The sequence below is a fragment of the Phocoena sinus genome, chromosome 15 (assembly GCF_008692025.1).
Source record: "Phocoena sinus isolate mPhoSin1 chromosome 15, mPhoSin1.pri, whole genome shotgun sequence".
In the NCBI taxonomy this organism is placed as follows: domain Eukaryota; kingdom Metazoa; phylum Chordata; class Mammalia; order Artiodactyla; family Phocoenidae; genus Phocoena; species Phocoena sinus.
Window position 1 is genome coordinate 22,461,123 of NC_045777.1, and position 24,875 is coordinate 22,485,997.

A 24,875-nucleotide genomic window follows, 5' to 3' on the forward strand; every position below is an offset into this window, starting at 1 on the left:
AGTCTACTTTTTAATTCCATTTAATAAAACATAGTTGTCTGTCCTTTGTGAATGAGATTTTATATGTAATTTGACTTTACTATTTGTTATATTTGCTGTTTCAATTTAAGTGACAAATGTGGAATGATATTTAGTAAGTCAGATAAAAAGTACATTTTTCCCCCCTTTTTAGGAGGATTCCTTGCAGTGTTAAGGAGCTCTTTAATTTCTGTTGGACACTCTTTGTTTATACTAAGGGTAAGGTGACACTTTCAGGTGTTTTACATTTCTACTGTGGGAACTTGGTGCTATTTGACCTGAAAGGTTTCTGGGTTTTATGTCTCTTTTCTTCTAAAGGTAATTTTCGTATGATTGGAGATGATTTAGTAAACTCTTATCATTTACTTCTGTGCTGCTTGGATCTGATTTTTGCCAATGCCATTATGTGCCCAAATAGACGAGACTTGCTAAATCCGTCATTTAAAGGTAAGACCTTATGTATTTTTGAAAACTGATTATCAATTTTTAGAAAAAGAGTTTCAAAAATTGACCATATTCTCTTTTCCCTCCATTGCTCTTTATACCCTGTCAAACTAGGTTTACCGTCTGATTTCCATACTGCTGACTTTAGGGCTTCTGAAGAACCTCCCTGCATCATTCCTGTACTGTGTGAACTACATGACGGACTTCTGGTAGAAGCCAAAGGAATAAAGGAGCACTACTTTAAGCCATATATTTCAAAGCTCTTTGACAGGAAGGTACTATACTTACAATTAAATGACTCAAATTTTGGGGGGTCAGCAGCAGTAGCCTCAAGGGGAAAAGCAATATTTTAAGCAAGTTCTTAACATTATAGGACTCAGGGTCAAGATTCCCAGGTTTGTCTCTGATGTGATGTGGAGTTGTTCTGTGATTTTCTGTGATGTGCAAAACTGAGCTGTTGAAGAATGTGACCATCTGTATGTACTGTCAAGTAAATGCACTGTCAGAGGCAACTATAGGAGGTTCTGATAGAGAATTATAAAGAACAGAACATCAGGGCTTCCCTGGTGGCGCAGTGGTTGAGAGTCCTCCTGCCGATGCCAGGGGCACGGGTTCGTGCCCCTGTCCAGGAAGATCCCACATGCCGCAGAGCGGCTGGGCCCGTGGGCCATGGCCGCTGAGCCTGAGCGTCCGGAGCCTATGCTCCGCAACGGGAGAGGCCACAACAGTGAGAGGCCCTCGTACCACAAAAAAAAAAAAAAAAAAAAAGAACAGAACATCAGAGTAAGCCTGATAAAGAATTATGAAAAGCAGGAGGTCAGAGTAAGTTAGTTTATTGCAACAATTTGAATAACTGGCTGACTGTTTATTAAAAGTAGGATGATGTATCAATATAACAACTGTAGCTTTAACTCAATATGAGTAGAACAGAAAATCCCTTACAGTTGTGGGCTACCTACATGCATTCTGGATTTTTTTCTCAATAATTTACCTCGCTCTTTCTAAAAAGTTGGCTTTTTCCTTTTTTTTTTTTTTTTGTGGTACGCGGGCCTCTCACTGATGTGGCCTCTCCTGCTGCGGAGCACAGGCTCCAGACGCGCAGGCTCAGCGGTCATGGCTCACGGGCCCAGGCCCTCCGTGGCATGTGGGATCTTCCCGGACCGGGGCACGAACCTGTGTCCCCTGCATCGGCAGGCGGACTCTCAACCACTGTGCCACTAGGGAAGCCCGTCCTCTGCAATTTTTTAGAAGAGTTTGAGAAGGATGGGTGCTAGCTCTTCTCTAAATGTTTGATAGAATTATGATTTTCTTATTTGTTTTGGGTTTGTTTTTGTAGATCCTTTTCTTCTCTTGTGTTTCCCACTTAGAGAAGTTCCTTTAGCATTTGTTGTAGAGCTGGTTTGGTGGTGCTGAATTCTCTTAGCTTTTGCTTGTCTGTAAAGCTTTTGATTTCTCTATCGAATCTGAATGCGATCCTTGCCGGGTAGAGTAATCTTGGTTGTAGGTCCTTCCCTTTCATCACTTTAAGTATGTCATGCCATTCACTTCTGGCTTGTAGAGTTTCTGGTGAGAAATCAGCCGTTAAACTTACGGGAGTTCCCTTGTATGTTATTTGTTGTTTTTCCCTTGCTGCTTTCAATAATTTTTCTTTGTTTTTAATTTTTGCCAATTTGATTCCTATGTGTCTCGGCATGTTTCTCCTTGGGTTTGTCCTGTAAGGCACTCTGCGCTTCCTGGACTTGGGTGGCTATTTCCTTTCCCATGTTAGGGAAGTTTTTGACTATAATCTCTTCAAATATTTTCTCAGGTCCTTTCTCTCTCTCTTCTCCTTCTAGGACCCCTATAATGCGAATGTTGTTGTGTTTAATGTGGTCCCAGAGGTTCTTAGGCTGTCTTCATTTCTTTCCATTCTTTTTTCTTTATTCTGTTCCACAGCAGTGCATTCCACCATTCTGTCTTCCAGCTCACTTATCCATTCTTCTGCCTCAGTTATGCTGCTATTGATTCCTTCTAGTGTATTTTTCACTTCAGTTATTGTATTGTTCATCTCTGTTTGTTTGTTCTTTAATTCTTCTAGATCTTTGTTAAACATTTCTTGCATCTTCTCGATCTTTACCTCCATTCTTTTACCGAGGTCCTGGATCATCTTCACTATTATTATTCTGAATTCTTTTTCTGGAAGGTTGCCTATCTCCACTTCATTTAGTTGTTTTTCTGGGGTTTTATCTTGTTCCTTCATCTGGTACATAGCCCTCTGCCTTTTCATCTTGTCTATCTTTCTGTGAATGTGGTTTTTGTTCCACAGGCTGCAGGATGGTAGTTCTTCTTGCTTCTGTTGTCTGCCCTCTGGCTTGTGCAAGTTTCCTGATGGGAGGGACTGGTGGTGGGCAGAGCTCAGTAAAACTTTAATCCGCTTGTCTGCTGATGGGTGGGGCTGGGTTCCCTCCCTGTTGGTTGTTTGGCCTGAGGTGACCCAACACTGGAGACTTCCTGGCCTCTTTGGTGTGGCTAATGGCAGACTCTGGGAGGGCTCATGCCAAGGAGTACTTCCCAGAACTTCTGCCAGTGTCCTTGTCCTCACAGTGAGACACAGCCACCCACCCCCTCCAGGAGACCCTCTAACACTAGCAGGTAGGTCTGGTTCAGTCTCCTATGGGGTCACTGCTCCTTCCCCTGGGTCCCGATGCACACACTACTTTGTGTGTGCCCTCCAAGAGTGGAGTCTCTGTTTCCCCCAGTCCTGTCAAAGTCCTGCAGTTAAATCCCACTAGCCTTCAAAGTCTTATTCTCTAGGAATTCCTCTTCCCGTTGCTGGACCCCCAGGTTGGGAAGACTGATGTGCTCAAAACCTTCACTCCAGTGGGTGGACTTCTGTGGTATAAGTGTTCTCCAGTTTGTGAGTCACCCACCCAGCAGTTATGGGATTTGATTTTACTGTGATTGCGCCCCTCCTACCATCTCACTGTGGCTTCTCCTTTGTCTTTGCATGTGGGGTATCTTTTTTGGTGAGTTCCAGTGTCTTCCTGTTGATGATTGTTCAGCAGTTAGTTGTGATTCCGCTGCTCTCACAGGAGGGAGTAAGAGCATGTCCTTCTACTCTGCCATCTTGAACCAATCTCCAGCATTGGGTTTCAGTTGCGGCATGAGGGATCCTCCACTGCAGCACGTGGGCTTCTCTCCAGTTGTGGTGCATGGGCTCCAGAGTGCGTGGGCTCTGTAGTTGTGGCCCGTGTGCTCAGTAGTTGTGGCGCACAGGCTTAGTTGCCCCACGGCATGTGGGATCTTAGTTCCCCGACTAGGGATCGAATCCCCTGCATTGGAAGGGGGATTCTTAACCACTGGACTGCCAGGGAAGTCCCTCTTGGACATCATTTTGTATTTAGTCTTATCTTTCAGCAAACAAACAAGTATTTATTTATGTGTATATATACACAGTATATATTTTTGTGTGTATATGTATATCTATGTAAAATATCTCTTTGTAAAGCTTTAATCTCCAGCAAAATAAACTTTTAAAGGAACTCAAGGATTATGTCTATTGTGCAAGGCACTAGTGGCCCCTGGCTATGATGACCATTCATCTTGGTTTGCCTGAATTATCTGGCTTTTGGCTGTTGTCTTGGCATAATTATTATAGTGTCTTCTTTCACTCCAAAAGTATCCTGGTTTGGACAGTGGTTCTCCTGACCATGGACCAGACGCTTTATTTGGCCTGTTTAGGGTGTTTTAATTTTTTATTTCATTTTTCTTTTGTTCAATTTTTAACTTACACATGAAGATCTTTTATATGAAAACTTTTTAAAAATCAGAAGCTATGGCAATACTGGTTTGCAATTTCTACATGGTAACTGTTGTCAAGCTAAATGATGGCCACGTCTTTTGGCCACCTCTTTTAGGATGGGAAGCGTGCTTTCTGCTGTCTTCATTTATGTACGTTGATCCCTGACCCCTGAAATCATTTGAGTTTGCAACCCTTGTTATGTAGTAATCTAAGTATAGTGTGGATACACAGAAAATATTGATAACAGTGTAGTTTTCCTCTGTCACCAGTAACAGTACCTATATTCCTTTCAAGTCTTTTGCTTGCCTGACATATATTATCATTCAGTAACTGTTAGTTTCCATTTTCCATAGACCAATGTTTAAAATTGGACAGCTTTCATGAGAATTACTTGAGGAATTTGTTAAAACTGCTGCCTTGATGGGAACATATGTATATGTATAGCTGATTCACTTTGTTATAAAGCAGAAACTAACACACCATTGTAAAGCAATTATACCCCAATAAAGATGTTTAAAAAAAAAAAAAAAAATGTTATCACAAAAGAATAAAAAAAAAAAAAAAAACTGCTGCCTTGGGCTTCCCTGGTGGCGCAGTGGTTGAGCGTCCGCCTGCCGATGCAGGGGACACGGGTTCGTGCCCCGGTCCGGGAAGATCCCACATGCCGCGGAGTGGCTGGGCCCGTGAGCCATGGCCGCTGAGCCTGTGCGTCCGGAGCCTGTGCTCCGCAACGGGAGAGGCCACAACAGTGAGAGGCCCATGAACCGCAAAAACAAAAAACAAACAAACTGCTGCCTTAGTTGAGACCTTGAGGTCTGTCAGTCTGCATTTTTAACAAGTTCCCCTACATGATTGTTATGTCACTAAAATTTGGAAACCACTGCTATAGACTATGAAGTATTTTCAAAACTTGACTTTAAATGTTTTTTAATATTTTATTTGCATACTAAATAGGATTTACAGGTCTGAAAAAAATATTTAGTAATTCTATTTTGTGTGTATGTGTGTTATTTATAATAGCTACCGGTGTGAAAATTTAGATAAATGTAGTATTTTTGTGTGTATGTTAATATGCTTACTTACATGAAGTCACAAAGTGGGTTTTTTTCCCCAGATTTTAAAGGGAGAATGCCTTCTGGACCTTTCTAGTTTTACTGATAATAGGTAAGTGTCTAGCACTGATGGTATCTGGCATATCATAAGTTATCAATATGATTTGTTGCAGTTTGTTAAGTGAAATGTTGTATGAAGGTAACTGCTCCAAATTCAAGTTCCTTCTGCTTCCGTGGCATTGAGTGGGTGTTATCACTAAGCCTTGCTGTCTTTAAGTACATTTATTTTAAGATCCCATTTGCTCTTAAAACAGCTGCTCTCCTGAGAAACTCATAAACAGACCCAATGACTTCTGTATTTGAGTTTACATTCTTTGTAAACTAATATTGGCAAATTAATCAAATATTGGCAAGTTCAGAATGTGCTTATATTTCAAGGCCACACACAATTGTTTCCTCAATGATCAGGTCTTAATGAGGTTCAACTAGTTTCCAGACTAAGTGTATATTCTTTTCACTCACCTTTCAAAGTAATTTATTGCCATGTATGTGAATGTGAAGAATGTCTGTGATCGGATAGAAACCTCTGGTATTGTTAGATGGGCAAAGTTAATAAAAACTAGAAAGTCATAAGCTTTTCTAGTCTGTGGAGTCAAAATCTGTCTTCAAGTCAAGATAAATCCATTGTGTAACTTAGTTTTGTTCTAGCAGCTTAAAATAATTCTCTTTTCAGCAAAGCAGTGAACAAGGAGTATGAAGAATATGTTTTAACTGTTGGTGACTTTGATGAGAGGATCTTTTTGGGAGCAGATGCAGAAGAGGAAATTGGAACTCCTCGAAAGTTCACTGGTGATGCCCCATTAGGGAAGCTGACAGCACAGGCTAATGTGGAGTGTAACCTTCAACAACACTTTGAAAAAGTAATTAACCTAGCCTGGCCTCAGTCTTGAATGATCTTTTTCTCTGTGTGTGTGATTCTACTAACAGCAGAAGCATCTTTCAAGTTAAAGCTTGAGTTTCTTCTACTAACTCATATTTCCCATGAAAGCCTTAAAGGTAGCTTTCAAAACTATGGCATTTAGTATTTTTACCTCATTTCTTGCAATTTTTCATATTTGGATATTTTCCCAGAATGCCTGGGTTCTCAGTAGAGTATGTGTCTTTGGATATGAAGAAGGATTTATGCTTTCCTCCTATTTTTTTTTTGCATCACTTTAGCCACTCTTCTCTTGATTTAAAATTTAGTTTGCTTTCCTGCCCATGATGAACTATGTGCTCTTCCCAAACTTCAGCCATATAACTCTGGATTTGATTGTTAATAGCCAAGGCTTAATTCTGTATTTATGTCTTAGGTGGGTTGGAGGATGAGGTCTAATGGAAAATTCACTGGTCCAAGAGATAGAAACCTAAGTTTTAGTCCCAGCTCTGCCATTACCTTTGTCAGCTTAAACAAGTTTTATAACTTCTCTGTGCCTATTTCCTCATATGTAAAATGAAAATGTGCCTGTTATATTTCAAATGAATGTTATGAAGATAAAATGAGATTATGGATAGAAAGCACTTTGGGAAAGTGTTATTCAAAGGTAGGATGTTATTAGCATAATATTGCTAAAAATTTGGTGGGTAACCAGAAGAGGGGGAGAAAGTAACCTACTAAACATGAATAGAGAAGATGGCATATGTACTGAATTAAACACATAATGGGGAAGAAGGTAGCTTTTTAATCTCACATAATTTTCTTTTCTGACAGAAAACATCATTTGCACCTTCTACACCACTGACAGGACGACGATATTTAAGAGAAAAAGAAGCAGTCATTACTCCTGTTGCTTCAGCCACCCAAAGTGTGAGCCGGTTACAGAGTATTGTGGCCGGACTGAAAAATGCACCAAGTGAACAACTTATAAACATTTTTGAGTGAGTACAATACTAGTATTTTTCCAAATGTCTCTTTTAAATTAGATTCTGTATTCCATTCTGTTTTCAGTATTTCCGAATTCTGGAGATACTGGATATACATCTGGCAAGTTTTACTGTATCATTTCAATCACAAAGTATGTTGACCTAAAATCAGATAGAAGTACCTATTAAAAATTATATATAAATTTTATTTCGTATTATTATAGACTTTCAAGGTTAAATGCATCTTAATGGTTATTTAGCTCCAACATTCCATTCTGGTAACACCCCTAATTTATGCATTACTGTTTTTCTTTTTACATTGTTTTTAAATGGGTTCAATATAAATGTCCATCAAATGGGAGACTGGTTACATATTGATGGTACAGCTGTAAAATGGAATTTTATGCAATTGTCTAAGAAAAAGAAGCATATTTCATAGTAAAGATGATAAAGTGAGGCCAGATTAGAGAACCTTATTTCCTAATACCTAGTAACAGAATAGTAAAAATCAGCAGACTGTCTATCAGCAGAAACCAAATGAAGAGAGGGATATGATTTCATGCTATAATTTTCCAAAGTGGTGGTTAGGAAAGGAAATGGTTGCTTCTGGTATGCCTATCCCCAAGAAGCATTACTGGGGGAAAAGGGTGTGTTGATGGGATCTTTTTATTTATTTATTTATTTTACTTATTTATTATTTTTGGCTGCGTTGGATCTTTGTTGCTGCACGTGGGCTTTCTCTAATTGTGGCAAGCGGGGGCTACTCTTCATTGCGGTGCACGGACTTTTCATTGCGGTGGCTTCTTTTGTTGCAGAGTGTGGGCTCTAGGTGCGCGGGCTTCAGTAGTTGTGGCACGCGGGCTCAGTAGTTGTGATGCACGGGCTTAGTTGCTCCACAGCATGTGGGATCTTCCCGGACCAGGCCTCAAACCCACGTCCCCTGCATTGGCAGGCAGATTCTTAACCACTGCGCCACCAGGGAAGTCCTATTGATAGGATCTTGAAAATACTCATTAATAACCCAGATGTGGAGAGAAACAAATGGCGTGAGTAGGCATATGAGTAAAAAGTAGAAACCTCCCCAAGTGAAAGTCCCTGTATACCACCAAGATAGCAGAAATATGAAAAATTCTCAGGGCCTGCCATTTTCCAAGGTTCCTAGCTTATTTGGGGAGAGATCTTCATAGAACTAGAAGATATCTCTGACCAAGGTATAGTGAACCCTGGAATGGGGACATTTAACTAAATCTCAGAAGAGAAAGCAAAGCCCTGATCCTCTAACAAAAGCTGAACATAGCATATCTGTGCCCTCCCACTAGTCCCCAAACCTCAGTCTATAGAAAAGTGGACAGAAGAAGCCCCAGCCTCAACCACAGCTCAGAAGGTAAGCAGATTGCATGTAAAGTAGGAAGATTCATAAAGATCTACCCTCATAGCATTTGAATAAATAGATCTGAACTGAACTATCCATTTAGCATGAACAAGTTAAAAAGAAATGGCAAAGCATCTTGCAGACATTTTAAAGCACAAGAGAAGGAAGGAAGGAAGAAAACATAGAATGCAAAAGACAAAGAACCTAGAAACAAATAAATGGAAATACATTCCATGTTTATGGATTGGAAGATTTAATATTGTTAAAATGTCCATATTACCCAAAGCAATCTACAGATTCAGTACAGTCCCTATCAAAATCCCAATGGTATTTTTACAGAAATAGAAAAAAAAAATCTAAAATTCATAAGGAATTTTGAAGGACTTTTTTTGCGGTACACGGGCCTCTCACTGTTGTGGCCTCTCCTGTTGCAGAGCACAGGCTCCAGACACACAGGCTTATCGGCCATGGCTCACAGGCCCAGCCGCTCCGTGGCATGTGGGATTTCCCAGACCGGGGCACAAACCCGTGTTCCCTGCATCGGCAGGTGGACTATCTACCACTGCGCCACCAGGGAAGCCCTTGAAGGACTTTTATTAGCCAAAATAATCTTGAGAAAGAAATAAAAAGCTGGAGGCCTCACATTTCTGATTTCAAAACACATTCTAAAGCTACAGTAAGCAAAATAGTATGGTATTGGCATAAAGACAGACATGTAGACTAGACATGGAATAGACTAGAGTCCCAAAATAAACCTTCACGTGTATCATTAAATGATCTTTGACAAGGGTGCCAAGACTACACTATGGGGAAAGTCAGATTCACTTAGTATCATATCTTCAAGGTTCATCCATGCTGTAGCATATGGCAGGATTTCCTTCTTTTTAAGCCTGAATAATATTCCATTGTATATATATACATACTACACTTCCTTTATCCATTCATTTGTCAGTGGACATAATAGGTTGCTTCCACATCTTGACTGCTGTGAGTAATGCTGCAGTGAACTTGAGTATGCAAATATCTCTTTGAGATATCCACATGCAAAAGAATGAAGATGGACTTTTATCTTACACCATGTACAAAAGTTAACTCAAAATTTGTTAAAAACCTAAACATGAGATCTGAAACTGTACAACTAGAAGAAAACATAGGTGAAAAGCTTTATGACACTGAAATGGGCAGTGATTTCTTGGATGTGACATCAAAAGTATAGGTAACAAAAGCAAAAATAGAAAAATGGGACTATATCCCACTTAAATACTTCTGTACAGCATTGAAAATAATCAGTAGGATGAAAAGGCAACCTACTAGAATTGAAGAAAGTAATTGCAAATCATATATCAGATAAAGGGTTAATAGCCAGAGTATATAAAGAACTCCTACAACTCAAACAAAAAACAAAACAAAAAAACAACAAACACCTGATTTGAAAAAGAGGCAAAAGACTTAAATAGACATTTCTCCAAAGAAGACATACAAATAACCAACAAGCATGTGAAAAAATTCTCAACATTACTAATCATCAGGTAAATACAAATTAAAACCACAATGAGATATCACCCGTTAGAATGGCCACTATCAAAAAAACAGAAAATAATAAATGTGTTGGTGAGTATCAGAATTGGCACTCCATTGCTGGGTTTATAAATGGTGTAGCTGATATGGGAAACAGTATGGAGATTTCTCAAAAATAGAATTTTTATGACCTAGCAATCCCACTTCTAGGTATATACCCCAAAGAGTTGAAAACAGGATCTCAAAGAGATAGCTGCACACCCAAGTTTATTGCAGAATTACCCGTAAGAGCCAAGATATAGAACCAACCTAAACGTCCACTGTTGAATGAATGAATAAAGAAAATGTGGTATGTACAACAGAATATTACTCAGCCTTAAAAAGAAAGAAATCTTGTCATATGCTACAATGTGGATGAATCTTGAAGACATTATACAGAGTGAAATAAGCCAATCACAAAGAGACAAATACTGCATGATTCCACTTATATGAGGTACCTAAAGTAATAAGACTGATAGAAACAGAAAGTAGCATGGTGGTTGCCAGGGGGTGGGGGAGGGGGGAAACAGGGAGTTGTTGTTCGATGGGTATAGAGTTTCATTTATGCAAGATGAGAAAGTTCTAGAGATCACTATACAATAACATGCACATAGCTGACAGTAATGTACACTTAAAAATTAAGGGGGTAAATTTGTTATGTGTTTTCACCACATAATAAAATTTTTAAGACAACCTATTTGGAAGAAAATATAACTCAAGAGGCACAGCTTTGCATTAGAAGAACTTGATAAGAACATAAAATGTTTTTGCCATATATGCTACATGGCACATGATGCTGGTCTTCTTGAAGAACCCTGCACTAGTTATTTGGCTTTGGGCAAATCACATTGTTTCTCACAGTCTTGGATTTGTTTGTCATTTCTGAATTAAGACCTGTATTCTGTGTTTTATTGATAGAAAGGTAACAGAGTTAATAATATAAAATAACAGGATTAATTGCTTCTTGCCAAATGTCTTTTTTTTTTTTTTTAATTTAATTTTTGGCTGCGTTTGGTCTTCATTGCTGCAAGCAGGGGCTACTCTTCGTCATGGTATGCTGGCTTCTCATTGCAGTGGCTTCTCTTGTTGCAGAGTATGGGCTTTAGGCGCACAGTCTTCAGTAGTTGCAGCACTTGGGCTCAGTAGTTGCGGCACGCGCACCCTAGAGCGCTAGTGCTTCAGTAGTTGCGGTGCATGGTCTCAGTAGTTGCAGTGCACAGGCTCTAGGGCGCTCGGGCTTCAGTACTTGTGGCTTGCGGGCTCTAGAGCACAGGCTCAGTAGTTGTGGTACACAGGCTTAGTTGCTCTGCAACATGTGGGATCTTCCCAGACCAGGGATCGAACCCGTGTCCCTTGCATTGGCAGGCAGATTTTTAAACACTGTGCCACCAGGGAAGTCCATCTTCCTTTTTAATGCTACATTTTTTTTACTTGTTATTCTTTTGGCTTTGATAAGAACTAAATGCAGTTTATTGTTCCAGCACAATATATACATAAATGCTGCCTATCATTTTCTTAAATCAGATGAAGAAATCTTTCTTAAATCACGTTTATTGAAGTATAATTTATATACAAGAGTCATCCTTTTTACTGTACAGTTGTATGAGATTTGACAAATGTATACAGTTGTATAACCATCACCACCATGATCAAGACATAGAAGAGTCCCCCCAAATTTATGCCCCTTTGTAGTCAATCCCTATGCCATCCCCAGCCTCTGGAAACCACTGATACGTTTTATGTCCTTAGAATTTTGCCTTTTTAGAATTTCATATAAATAGAAGCATAATAGAGAGAACATTGACTCCCCTAATGTTGAAATTCCAAAACAATATGCCAAATGATTATATTTAAAGGCTGCAGACTGGTTTGAAATATGCTGTGTTTACATATCTAGGTTTACACCTGAGAATAGGACTTTGGTCACTAAAAACTAGACTAATTCTTGAATGAAGAAATGTTGGTACTCTGGAATTTTTTTCTGTTAATTAGGTTCCTTTTGTATTTTTTAGGTCTTGTATGCGTAATCCTATGGAAAACATTATGAAAACAGTGAAACTAATAGGACAGACTTTCTGCCAACACTATACCCAATCAACAGATGAACAGCCAGGATCTCACATAGGTAAGAAGACAAAACTGAAATTGATAAAGCATTGAAAGTAGATAGATTGTTCCAAGAAAAATAGAAACTCAAGTTTTTTCTTTCCATGCAATTTTTAATGTATCTGATTGAAGCTTATATAAGTTTTGTTCTTTAGTTCTTAACAGCTACATTTATTTAGCACGTGTTTTCCCTTTGTTTCCCCCTGTAGATTTTGCTGTAAACAGACTAAAGCTTGCAGAAATTTTGTATTATAAAATATTAGAGACTGTAATGGTTCAGGAGACACGAAGACTTCATGGAATGGACATGTCAGTAAGTAAATTCACTCTCCCAGCGACTGGCGAGGTCTACAGAACGTAAGCCTGGAAGCAATGTGCTGAGAGCCGCTGTAGTTCATTGTGGGGCTCAGCAGTTAATGGCAAACTTACCCATGATGACATCTTAATTGGCCTTAGTTGTCTTTGGCACACCCAGTGCTAGCCACCTCTAGGCAGAAATGTGAAATATGTAAAATTTTTCTTTGATGCACCATCATTATCCTTTCTCTTTGGTCGGTTTTTTGTCCTTCGTTCCTAGCTAGCTAATAATGAAATCCCCCAACTATTAAACCAACTGATAATTAAAATATCTAGCCATACCGCTCAGGGAGTTTTGAGGAATAAAATGTTGATGGCTTTTTTTTTTTTTTTTTTTTTTTTTGCTTCATTTTCTTTGGACATTTGATCAAGTCTGATCACTCTCTCCAATAGCTATGTAAAGGAATTTTTCTAAGAAGTCAAACTTATCATATGATCTTTGTTTCCTCCTCCTCCTCTCTCTTGTCACTCTTGGAGCCTTCTGACCTTCAATTCCAGTAAGAACAAGTTGATGTTTGGAGGTGCTGCTTAACTAGTGTAATAAAATTCCTCTGTGTTTGCACCCTGGAAGTTTTCCTCTATGTTGGTTCCCCATTTTTCCTGGATTCCACGTCTTTCTTTTTCATGATTTACTAATACTTGATAGAGCATATGCTCCCATAGCTTCTGGAGAAAGAAGTAAATTTTCAACTTTTTATTTTGAAATAATTATAGATTCACAGAAAGTTGGAAAAGTAGTACAGAGGGATCCCATGTATCCATTTGCCCCCAGTAGTTACATTTTACATAGTATATCAAAACCAGGAAATTGACATTAGAACAATGTATGTGTCTTGCTCTTTACCCTTATATCACATGTGTAGATTAGGTAACCACCACCAAAATCAAGATACAGAACTGTTCTTTCGCCACAAAGATCTCCCTCATACTACCCCTTTTTAAGTGACACTCAGTCTCTTTAGCCACTAATTTGTTTTCCATATCTAAACTTTTATAATACACTCTTATGAGGTCTTTTTGTTTATATTTTTTGAGGTTTATTTTATGACCCAGGATGTGGTTTTTCTTGGTAAATGTTCTGCGCGCTTGAAAAGATTGCGTGCTGTTGTTTGGGTGGAGTGTTCTGTAAATGTCAGTTCTATTTTGTTGGTTAATGGTGTTGAATTCTTCTGTATCCTTGCTAATTTTTGGTTTAGTTCTATCAGTTATTGAGAGGAGAGAAAGGTATTGAAGTCTCCAAATAAAATTGTGGATTTGTCTCTTTCTCCTTTCAGTTCTATCAGATTTTTTTTTAATTCATATAGTTTGAAGCTCTGCTGTTTGATGCATAGACATTGAGGATTACTATGTCTTCTTGGTGAATTAATCATTTTATCATGACAGAACATCCCTCTCTGAGTCTGGTAATTGTCTTTGTTCTGAAGCCATCTGGCTGATGTTTATACAGGCATACCTAGTTTTATTGTGCTTCACTTTTTTGTGCTTCACAAATAGTGACTTTTTAATAAATTAAAGGTTTGCAGCAACCCTGCATCAAGTCTATTGGTGCCATATTTCTAACAGCATTTTCTCACTTCATTTCTCTGTGTCACATTTTGCTAATTGTAGCAATATTGCAACCTTTTTCACTACTATTGTATTTGTTATAGTGATCTGTGATTAGTGATCTTTACTATTGCAAAAAGATTATGACCCACTGAAGCCTCAGGTGATGGTCAGCATTTTTTAGTAATAAAGTAATTTTTAATTAAGTTATTTTTTTAGACATAATGCTATTGCACACTTCATAGATTATAATATAGTGTAAGCATAACTTTTACGTGCATTGGGAAACCAAAAAGCTTTGTGACTTACTTTATTGCGGTATTTGCTTTATTGTATATTCACTTTATTGCAGTGGTCTGGAACCTGGTGTGCCTGTATATCTTTTTCCATTCTTTTTTTCTAAAACTAATTAATTTATTTATTTTTGGCTGTGTTGGGTCTTAATTTCTGTGCAAGGGCTTTCTCTAGTTGTGGCAAGCGGGGGCCACTCTTCATCGTGCTGCGCGGGCCTCTCACTATCGCGGCTCTCTTGTTGCGGAGCACAGGCTCCAGACGCGCAGGCTCAGTAGTTGTGGCGCACGGGCCTAGTTGCTCCGCGGCATGTGGGATCTTCCCAGACCAGGGCTTGAACCCGTGTCCCCTGCATTAGCAGGCAGATTCTCAACCACTGCACCACCAGGGAAGCCCTCTTTTTCCATTCTTTTACTTTCAATCTACCTGTAACATCCTTTGAAATTAGTTTCTTGTAGGCAGCATATAGTTGTCATGTTTTTTGTAATCTACTGTGTCAGCCTTTTTGTTTTAATAGGTAAATTTAATTTACCTATTAAATTTAATTATTGATTTGTTAGGGCATAAGTCTGCCATTTTATATTTTGTTTTCTGTTTTCTTTTTCCTACCTTCCTGTGGGTCAATTTGAACATTTTTAGACTATGTATCTTTGTATAGATTTTTTCTTTACTGGTTGCTGTAGGTATTACATTATACATACATAATTTCACAATCCAGTGGTATAGACATTTTATCAGCTCAAGTAAAGCATGGAAACCTTACCTTGCCTTAAGTGTCTTTTTTAAAACTGCATGAATATCTTTATTTTATTATATTTTTTTATTTTTTGGCCACACCACGCTACATGTGGGATCTTAGTTCCCTGACCAGGGATCAAACCCACACCTCCTGCATTTGGAAGCGTGGAGTCTTAACCACTGGACCGCCAGGGAAGTCCAGAATGTCTTTATTTTAGACTCACACTTGATTAATAGTTGCCTTTGTATAATTTTATGATTTTAAAGGCATTGCTCCATTATCTTCTAGATTCCAGTATTGCTAGTTAGAAATCCAGTGGCATTCTAATTCTTTGTATTGGTATGTGACCTGTTTTTACTTTCTGGAATCTTAGTTATCATTCTTTTATCACTAATGTTCTGAAATTTATAATAGAGTGCCTTAATCGTGGGTCTTTTCATTCATGTGTTGGGCATTCCTACAGAGTTCCTCTTTTAGTCCAGAAATTTACGTCCTGCAGTTCTGGGTCATTTTATTGCATTATTTCTTAGATAATGTGTTGCCCACAATTTTATCTTTCTGGAGCTTTTATGATTCAGATAAAGGACCTTCTGGATTAATCCTCTTATTTTCTATTTCTTTGTCTTTTTGTTCTACTTCTAAGGATATTTACTCAATTTTTCACCATCCAGTTCTAAAGAATTTTTTATTTTACCTGTATTTTCATTTCTAAGACTTATTCTTTGAGGTTAATTTAGATTTCTTTGAGGTTTTCTTCTGATGCCTGCATTGTCTCTGTTTCCTCTGAGTTTCTTTTCCATTTGTTTTGATCTTTGTTTTTCAGTTGGAGGCTTTCCTCAAATGGTGGATTATTCCTCAAATGTTGGATTACACCTTTGTCTTTCAGTTGGAGGCTTTCCTCAAATGTCTACTTTCTGAATGAGTCACTAAAAATGAGACATTAATAAACCCTGATGTTGACAAAACAGTTTGGCTCAAAGCTCTGTATGCAAGAGTGAGAATAAAAGTCCAGTAGCCTCAAGTGATCATGTAGTATAGGGACCCTCAACTGTTGGTGTCTTTAAGACTTCTCTGGAATATTTCAGTTTCTTTAGAAAAGTATCTGCCTGGCTGTTGGTATTATAGAGCAGAGCAAGGAAGGGAAACTTGGTCTCACAATTCAGTCTGCAGACTTTCACCTAAAACCACGGTCTCTTCTATACCTGGTGTTCTCAAGCTCTGATTCTCTCTAGCTCAGTTTCTGTAGAGAATAATTCTCTAGATCCTTGTTGGGATAGACTAGAGACCTATCATCTGACTCCTTAGAGTGGATGTTGGGTGGGGACCTGAGGACTTCTGACTACCATAAACTTAAAAATCACCCATCCATGTCAGCCCCTGCCTAACCTGTACTTTTCATTCTGCCTGTGCCTTCAGTTGCTGTGTTTTTCCCAAGTTGAGTGCAGCAGATTCATTTGTTTTAAGTGTCTCTCTTCAGGCCCTTATGTTGATCATCCTACTTTCTGCTGAGTAATTTGTCATCCTTTCATACAGTTTCAGTTTTCACATATGGTTTGCGGTTACAATTAACTCCTTGTTCTATCCAAGATATTTTCTATTGCTTATTCTCTTTGTTGACTTGGAATGGTATTTGAAAGAAGGATGGCAACAAACACCATTTATAGAACTGAAAACTTATGTTAAATTTTAGACTCAGTGGTGAAATAGGACTTTATCTTTTGTTTGTTTGTTTGTTTGTTTCTTGGCCACGCCACATGGCATCGGGAGCTTAGTTCCCTGACCAGGGATCGAATCCATGCCCCCTGCAGTGGAAGCATGGAGTCTTAACCACTGGACTGCCAGGGAAGTCCCAAGACTTTATCTTAGTAAAATATTTCTTTCTCTGAACTTTTAAAAATCTTAGCTGTGATACACTACACCTTTGATTTTAGTGTTTTGATTAATAAACATTGCCCTTATGTTGACAAAACAGTTGACATAAAACTGTCATTTAAATAAAGGAGCCCAATTCTTATGCTTTTCTCTTGGCAGGAATATTAATTATTTTATTATTTACTCCAGTTTCAAAGTAGATTGTTGTTTATGCCTCATTTGAATTTAACATCTGTCACTGAGCAAGACTGTATCTCATAAGAAAACTATCAGTTTAAGAACTCAGATTTTTATCTCTGGTAATCTAGTATAATATAATGTACACTTATGTAAGTTATGGTTTATAAGTTACGTAAGATATAAGTTATTTTTTCTTGTTTCTATAGTCTTCTTTATATAATGGCAGAGCTAAAATTGCTGAGAAATTTATTAAACTGTGGTCTTTCTCTTCCCCAAGGTTCTTTTAGAGCAGGATATATTTCATCATTCCTTGATGGCCTGTTGTTTGGAAATTGTGCTCTTTGCCTATAGCTCACCTCGTACTTTTCCCTGGATTATTCAAGTTCTTAATCTGCGACCATTTTATTTTTATAAGGTGAGATGAGAGCAAAGTTCTGTTATGGTGTGCCTCAGGCAAACATTCTGTTTGTCTTAATGCTGAAGAAGTGAGCTGTAGTGATGTCTGGAAAACATTTCCAGAGGTATTGTGAAAGCATTCCTTTTAGGGTGGAATCAAGGACAAAAGGGAGAGGAAGAGAGGGGATCAGTAAATTAAGCCAATCTCATAGCTTCAGTTTTTCCATCACTGACTTGCAAATGTGGCCAGGAACTAAGTCGTTAAGTTTGAATTTCCATATTATGAATGAAAATCATAATCCTGTTAAATAGATGTGTGATGAAGAACAAAAACCCTTTCTCTCAGGAAAAAGAAAAGGTCTAAAATTAATTGTGGTCATGGTCTAGCTACTGAGGCTGTAATAACAGATGGTGCTCCTTCCCCAAATTTGAGCTAATTCACTGTGGATGAATCTTAACTTACTTACCCTTTTTTACCTGCTAGAACCTTTTTCTTACAGAACACAGAGGTCACAGCTGCAGTAACTAATGTTACCTGATGTCTGAATTTAAGACTGATGCTATTATTATACTGGTTGGCATAATTTAGTTAATATTTTGTCATCTGTGTTACTTGCAAATTATTGATTATAGAAAAGTTAGTTTGATGAGTTAAATTTTTATACCTAAAGTTACAGAAATGCAGATCACTGAAAACCCTATTCATTTTAATTGCTGACTGAGTGGAATTTAAATTCTTTTTAGTTTTGTAAGGAAAATTGCTTCTCTATATTTACTTTAATGTTTATGTATGTGTTTCAGATTTTCCATTAGGAAATATATGTAATTTTATCTGAGGAAAAAGTTTAGTTTTTGCCATCACCTAATAACAATTCATTTTTTTTGTAACATCCTTTTTTTTTTTTTTTTTTTTTTTTTTTTTGCGGTACGCGGGCCTCTCACTGTTGTGGCCTCTCCCGTTGTGGAGCGCAGGCTCAGCGGCCATGGCTCACGAGCCCAGCCGCTCCGCGGCATGTGGGATCCTCCCGGACCAGGGCGCGAACCCATGTCCCCTGCATCGGCAGGTGTACTCTCAACCACTGCGCCACCAGGGAAGCCCTGTAACATCCTTTTTTCATTCAAGAAGTTAAATGCTGTTGTTGTTGTTGTTGTTTTTTAATAAATTTATTTATTTATTTGTTTTTGCCTGTGTTGGGTCACGGGCTTTCTCTAGTTGCTGCCAGCAGGGGCTACTCTTTGTTGTGGTGCGCGGGCTTCTCATTGTGGTGGCTTTTCTTGTTGCTGTGCACGGGCTCTAGGCACGCGGGCTTAAGTACTTGTGGCTCGCGGGCTCTAGAGCGCAGGCTCAGTAGTTGTGGTGCACGGGCTTAGTTGCTCCACAGCATGTGGGATCTTCCCGGACCAGGGCTCGAACCTGTGTCCTCTGCATTGGCAGGCGGATTCTCAACCACTGCGCCACCAGGGAAACCCAATGCCGTTGTTTTTTAACCACATAAATAATATATACTCCTTGAAGAAAAACAGAAAATACACACAAATGTAGATATTAAAGTCATATATTATAATCCTAATTACAAATAATAATCACTATTAATATTTTTATATATATGCTTACAGACTTTGCTCTAGATATTTACTCTTATTAAAATGGAACTATAGTGTATATAAGCAAAGTTCCTTTTAAATATGTTATTCATTCTTTCCTTTGAGCTGTTGGGAGGAATAGTCTGAGAAGGGGCAGTGAATTCAAACTAGCATTGGACTGGGAACCCAAGACCTGACTTCTACCACTGTTGGGCTGTTGACCACTTTCACCTATCATTGCCTCTGTTTTCCATGTGTAAAATAAAACATGAAAACCAGAAATGTACGTGAAAGTATTTTGAAAATCTTAAAAGCTTCTTTATAAATTAAAAATATATTAATAAGCCATAGAATTATGGTTCAAAGATATTCTTGGTTCTGTGTCATTAATAACAGCAGAGCTAGCTAGCCATACATGTCAGTCTAGTCTAGAACTGACTACTTGAGACCACATTACTTGCTCAGTTTTCTCTTCTCCAGGTTATTGAGGTGGTGATCCGCTCAGAGGAAGGACTCTCCAGGGACATGGTGAAACACCTGAACAGCATTGAAGAACAGATTTTGGAGAGTTTAGCATGGAGTCATGATTCTGCACTGTGGGAGGCTCTCCAGGCTTCTGCAAACAGAGTTCCTACCTGTGAAGAAGTGAGTTAGGGCAAGGCTAATAATCCCATCATTTTATGAAAGCAGCTTTATTGAGACATGATTCTCATACCATACAATTCACCCATAAGTATACAATTCAGTGGTTTTTAGTATATTCATAGGTATGTGCAGTCATCACCGCAGTCACTTTTGGAACACACCACCTCAACAAGAAACTTTACGTATCACTTCCCTAACCTCTATCTTCTTGACCTAGCCCCTAAGCAACCAAGTAGTCTACTTTCCATCTCTGTTGATTTCCCTGTTCTGGACATTTCATGTAAATGGAATCATACAATATGTGGTCCTTTTAAACTGACTTCTTTTTTTTTTTTTTTTTTTAAACATCTTTATTGGAGTATAATTGCTTTACAATGGTGTGTTAGTTTCTGCTTTAAAACAAAGTGAATCAGCTATACATATATCCCCATATCTCCTCCCTCTTGTGTCTTCCTCCCACCCTCCTTATCCCACCCCTCTAGGTGGTCACAAAGCACTGAGCTGATCTCCCTGTGCTATGCGGCTGCTTCCCACTAGCTATCTATTTTACATTTGGTAGTGTATATATGTCCATGCCACTTTCTCACTTTGTCCCAGCTTACCCTTCCCCCTCCCCATGTCCTCAAGTCCATTCTCTACATCTGTGTCTTTATTCCTGTCCTGCCCCTAGGTTCTTCAGAACCTTTTTTTTTTAGATTCCATATATATGTGTTAGCATATTGTATTTTGTTTTTCTTTTTCTGACTTAGTTCACTCTGTATGACAGACTCTAGGTCCATCCACATCACTACAAATAACTCAATTTCGTTTCTTTTTATGGCTGAGTATAACTGACTTCTTTTATTAGCATAATGATTTTAGGTTAATCCATGTTGTTGTATGTATCAGCACTTTGTTCCTTTTTACAGCTTACTAATATCCCATTGTATGGATAGAACAGTTTGTTTATTTATAAACTTGTGTTGTTTCCACCTTTTGACTATTATGAATAATGCTGCTATGAACATTCATGAACAAGTTTTTGTGTGGACATATGTTTTCATTTTTCTTTTTCTTTTTTTTTTTTTTGTGGTACGCGGCCTCTCACTGTTGTGGCCTCTCCCGTTGCGGAGCACAGGCTCCAGACGCCCAGGCTCAGTGGCCATGGCTCACGGGCCTAGCCGCTCCACGGCATGTGGGATCTTCCCGGACCGGGGCACGAACCCGTGTCCCCTGCATCGGCAGGCGGACTCTCAACCACTGTGCCACCAGGGAAGCCCTTCATTTTTCTTGAGTATATGGCTAGCAGTGGAATTGCTGGGCCGTATAGTAACTCTTTTTAAGCTTTTGAGGAACCGTCAGACTGTTTTCCAAAGTGGCTGCACCATTTAACGTTCCCACCATCAGTGTATAAAGATTCTAATATCTCCACATCCTCTCCAGTGCCTATTATTTGTCTTCTTGATTCTAGCCATCCTAGTAGGCATGAAGTATTATCTCACTGTGGTTTTTTTTTTTTGCATTTCCCTGATGGCTAATGATGTTCAACATCATTTCATGTGCTTATTGGCCATTTCTTTATCATCTTTGGAGAAATATCTATTCAGATCCTTCGCCCATTTTTTATTTGGGTTGTCTTTTTATTATTGAGTTATAGGGTTCTTTATATATTTTAGATACACTCCTTTATCTGATATATGATTGGTAAAACTTTTCTCCCATTCTGTGGGTTGTCTTTTTACTTTCCTGATGATGACCTTTGAAACACAAAAGTTTTAAATTTTGATGATATCCAGTTTATCTATTCTTCCGTTGCTTGTGCTTTCAGTATCAGATCTAAGAAACCATTAATCCCATCATTTTTAATTTTTTAAATATCCATATAAAGAATTAAACACTTTTTAAAAAAAAAAAAAGAATTAAACACTTTTAATTAGAAGTATTTACAATAAAAAGATTAAAAGCTTCTACCTAATGCACACAAATTGCACATTTAACAGTTTAGTATCATGAGAAATTGAGTTTTTTCCCTTCACCTCTGTGTTATTCTTTTTTAACTCCTGTCTATACATCCTACTTTGCTTTTCTGTGTCTCCTTATACTTCATTAATCTTGTTGAGTTTTTCTCTAATCTCAAACAACTGAAAGAACTATTTAGGAAGAACTGGAAAGATGATTTCTTAAAGCCTCTCTTCCATGCTTTGGTCTTTCGCAGCAGACTATGATTAATTGGGCAATCTTCAGTATTCATCAATATTTCCATTATGGAATCCATTGGGGAGTGGAAAAAAAAGCTATGAACTTAAAAGAGAAGGATTTGGGTTGAAGCCCTTGCTCTAATATTTAGTAGTACTGTGTCCTTGGGCAGATTTCACATTTTTGAGCCTCAATTTTCTCATCCATAAGTGAAGAATAGCAGTGTCTACCTCATAGGTTTACTTCTAGTGGTCAGTAAACTTTACTAGATATATTATAAGATTAAGTGGGTTGAACTCTTTACATATCTTTAACAATGTTAACTATTGAGCACTTTATGCAAGTTGGTATATTTTGTGAAGGACAGGGAAATAAAACAGTAAAAAGAAGACTTTCTTTCTCATTTTTTCTGTTATGTTTTTTTTTTTGTTTTTTTTTTTGGTACGCGGGCCTCTCACTGCCGTGGCCTCTCCCATTACGGAGCACAGGCTCCAGACGCACAGGCTCAGCAGCCATGGTTCACGGGCCCAGCCGCTCTGCGGCAAGTGGGATCTTCCCAGACCGGGACACGAACCCGTGTCCCCTGCATCGGCAGGCAGACTCTCAACCACTGCGCCACCAGGGAAGCCCCTGTTATGTTTTGATCAGTGGGTTTATCTGTGTGTAAAGCAGAGGGTTTTTGTTTTCTACAGGTTATATTCCCAAATAATTTTGAAACAGGAAATGGGGGAAATGTACAGGGACATCTTCCCATGATGCCAATGTCTCCTCTAATGCATCCAAGGGTCAAAGAAGTTCGGACTGACAGTGGGAGTCTTCGAAAGGGTAGGTTCAACATTGGTAAAACAATGAAAAAATAACAAACACCTTTTTTTAGAGAAAATTTCAGGTCTTGCCTAACGTATTATTAAGAAATACAATTTTTTAATCAAGATTTGAAAGGGGATTAATGTTTATGCCAATACCCCATGTGGCTCATTGTATACTTTTTTATATTAAAGTAATAAGATTTCCACTCTGATTTTGAATCTATTTTTTAAATTGCAGTGTCTATTATTGTGGAAACAGTATTTTGGCTTTTTCATAAATATACACAACTTTTCCTCAATGCTAATGGAAAACTATTTAAGCTAAATACCTACTTTTCCAAATGTGATAAAAGTTATATTCTTTATCTCTAAGTCTTTATAGAAAAATAAACGTTTAAAGCAGAACAAAGAACTCTTTGGGATACTTAAATTCATCTAATAAATTACTTATCTATGCTCTCAAAATAGTTCATTTGAGCCTTACTAATAGGAAGATTTTAGTACATTATTCTTTATTTTCTCTTGTGATGTAGCAAACTGATGTGTGCATCTTCTGGATTATTTAACTCTTGGATTTTTAAAAATCACTTAAAATCTTCTGATAAAAAAAAAAAAAAAAAAAAAATCTTCTGATGACAATATCCCTGAATAAACCTCAGATATACAGGTATTCAGGTTATATAGTAAGGTAGCTCAAGACCCACTTTTGGACTATAATTGTGTGTGTCTTGCTTTACATGTAGTATAAGGTCATAAAAATGTGCACACTGTGCATGCAAAACAGTCTTCATTAAGCAAGGGGAATAATTAGGATTGTTTTATGACCTTTAAAAATCTTGTCAAAGCTAAAAACTCTCTTACTGTCAATTATTAATATTTAAACAAATTTAAAAATAGTAAAAATATTTACTTAGTACACTACAATTGGAAACATTGAGAATGAAAGTGTTTTGTTTTTTAAAAAGTCATAAAGAATAGTTTAAATGGTGCTTGCCACTTTCTTCTCATATAACTTACAATACTGAGTGAGCTTCTTTCCTGTGCCTTGGTGAACTGTCGTGTTCCTTTCTAAGTTTGGACCAGCTCTTAACATTTTGTCCTTCGTGCTTTCAGTGTTGTGAAATATTTCTGAAAGTTCCTTTAAAGTGAAGTTTTTTGCCATCGTAACTTCCTGTTGGATGTCTTCATCCTATTTATCTTAACAACTTTTCGCATTTATATCAATAAGTCTCATCTTCACACAGTTCTTCTGGCTGTATATCTAATCTCTTGAATAGCAGCAGTGTCAACATTCCTAGGGTCAGCTATTTCTTCTATAACTTCATTAACAATTTTAATTTCACTTTCAGCATTATCACTTTTCAATTCTTTGTTGAACTTCCACTTTTTTGGGGGGGCCATTCCCTCTTTCATTTGTCTATTTTCATTCGTCTATTTTGTAGAATGCGGGTTTATCACTGGGAAATAAGGAGACAACATAACCATATGCTTTGCTGCCTGCATGAATTGAACCAGCAGATTTGCCCTGAACAATCACCAACAGACTTTGAAAGAAGTAACAGGATTGGTCACTGATCATGATGCACATCTATTTTTCACACAGTGATTTATGTAAATCCTCATGGGAAAAGTTTGTAGTTTATGCAGCTACTCACAGTTAATATACCATGGCAACTGAAATCTGAACCTTTTTGTTAAGGCTGTCGTTAATTTATGCTATGATAACTGAAACTCATGCATACTTTAACTGTACAAAGCATGAACTCTGTGCGTATGCATGTGTGTGTATCTGACTATAATATGTATGTATATATAATATATATAATATATGTTATATGTGTGTGTGTGTGTGTGTGTGTGTGTGTGTGTGTGTGTTTGCAGCCTAGCTAGAGATCTCAAAACTAAGATCATGAAGAAATGGTCACTAAAATGTAATTCTGTCCTGGTGGTGGAATTTTGAGTGTTACCTTTTTCATTACAGTTTTTTGGTATCGTTTGAGTTTTTTCTGTGAGCTTTTAAAAATTGAGATATAATTCACATCGCATAAAA

General features: G+C 37.9%; 1 protein-coding gene across 2 annotated transcripts in view; it reads left to right on the forward strand.

Moving 5' to 3' along the window:
• Positions 1–24,875, forward strand: part of RBL1 (RB transcriptional corepressor like 1) — a 75,614-nt gene that overhangs the window by 12,504 nt on the left and 38,235 nt on the right. For both annotated transcript variants that reach the window (XM_032606750.1, XM_032606751.1), the window contains exons 4-14: positions 173–237; positions 337–465; positions 577–737; positions 5,358–5,407; positions 6,029–6,215; positions 7,046–7,212; positions 12,139–12,251; positions 12,442–12,545; positions 17,494–17,631; positions 19,677–19,841; positions 22,709–22,841. In XM_032606750.1, the coding sequence (XP_032462641.1) occupies positions 173–237; positions 337–465; positions 577–737; positions 5,358–5,407; positions 6,029–6,215; positions 7,046–7,212; positions 12,139–12,251; positions 12,442–12,545; positions 17,494–17,631; positions 19,677–19,841; positions 22,709–22,841 (1,412 nt within the window). The remainder of the gene's footprint in view (positions 1–172; positions 238–336; positions 466–576; positions 738–5,357; positions 5,408–6,028; positions 6,216–7,045; positions 7,213–12,138; positions 12,252–12,441; positions 12,546–17,493; positions 17,632–19,676; positions 19,842–22,708; positions 22,842–24,875) is intronic.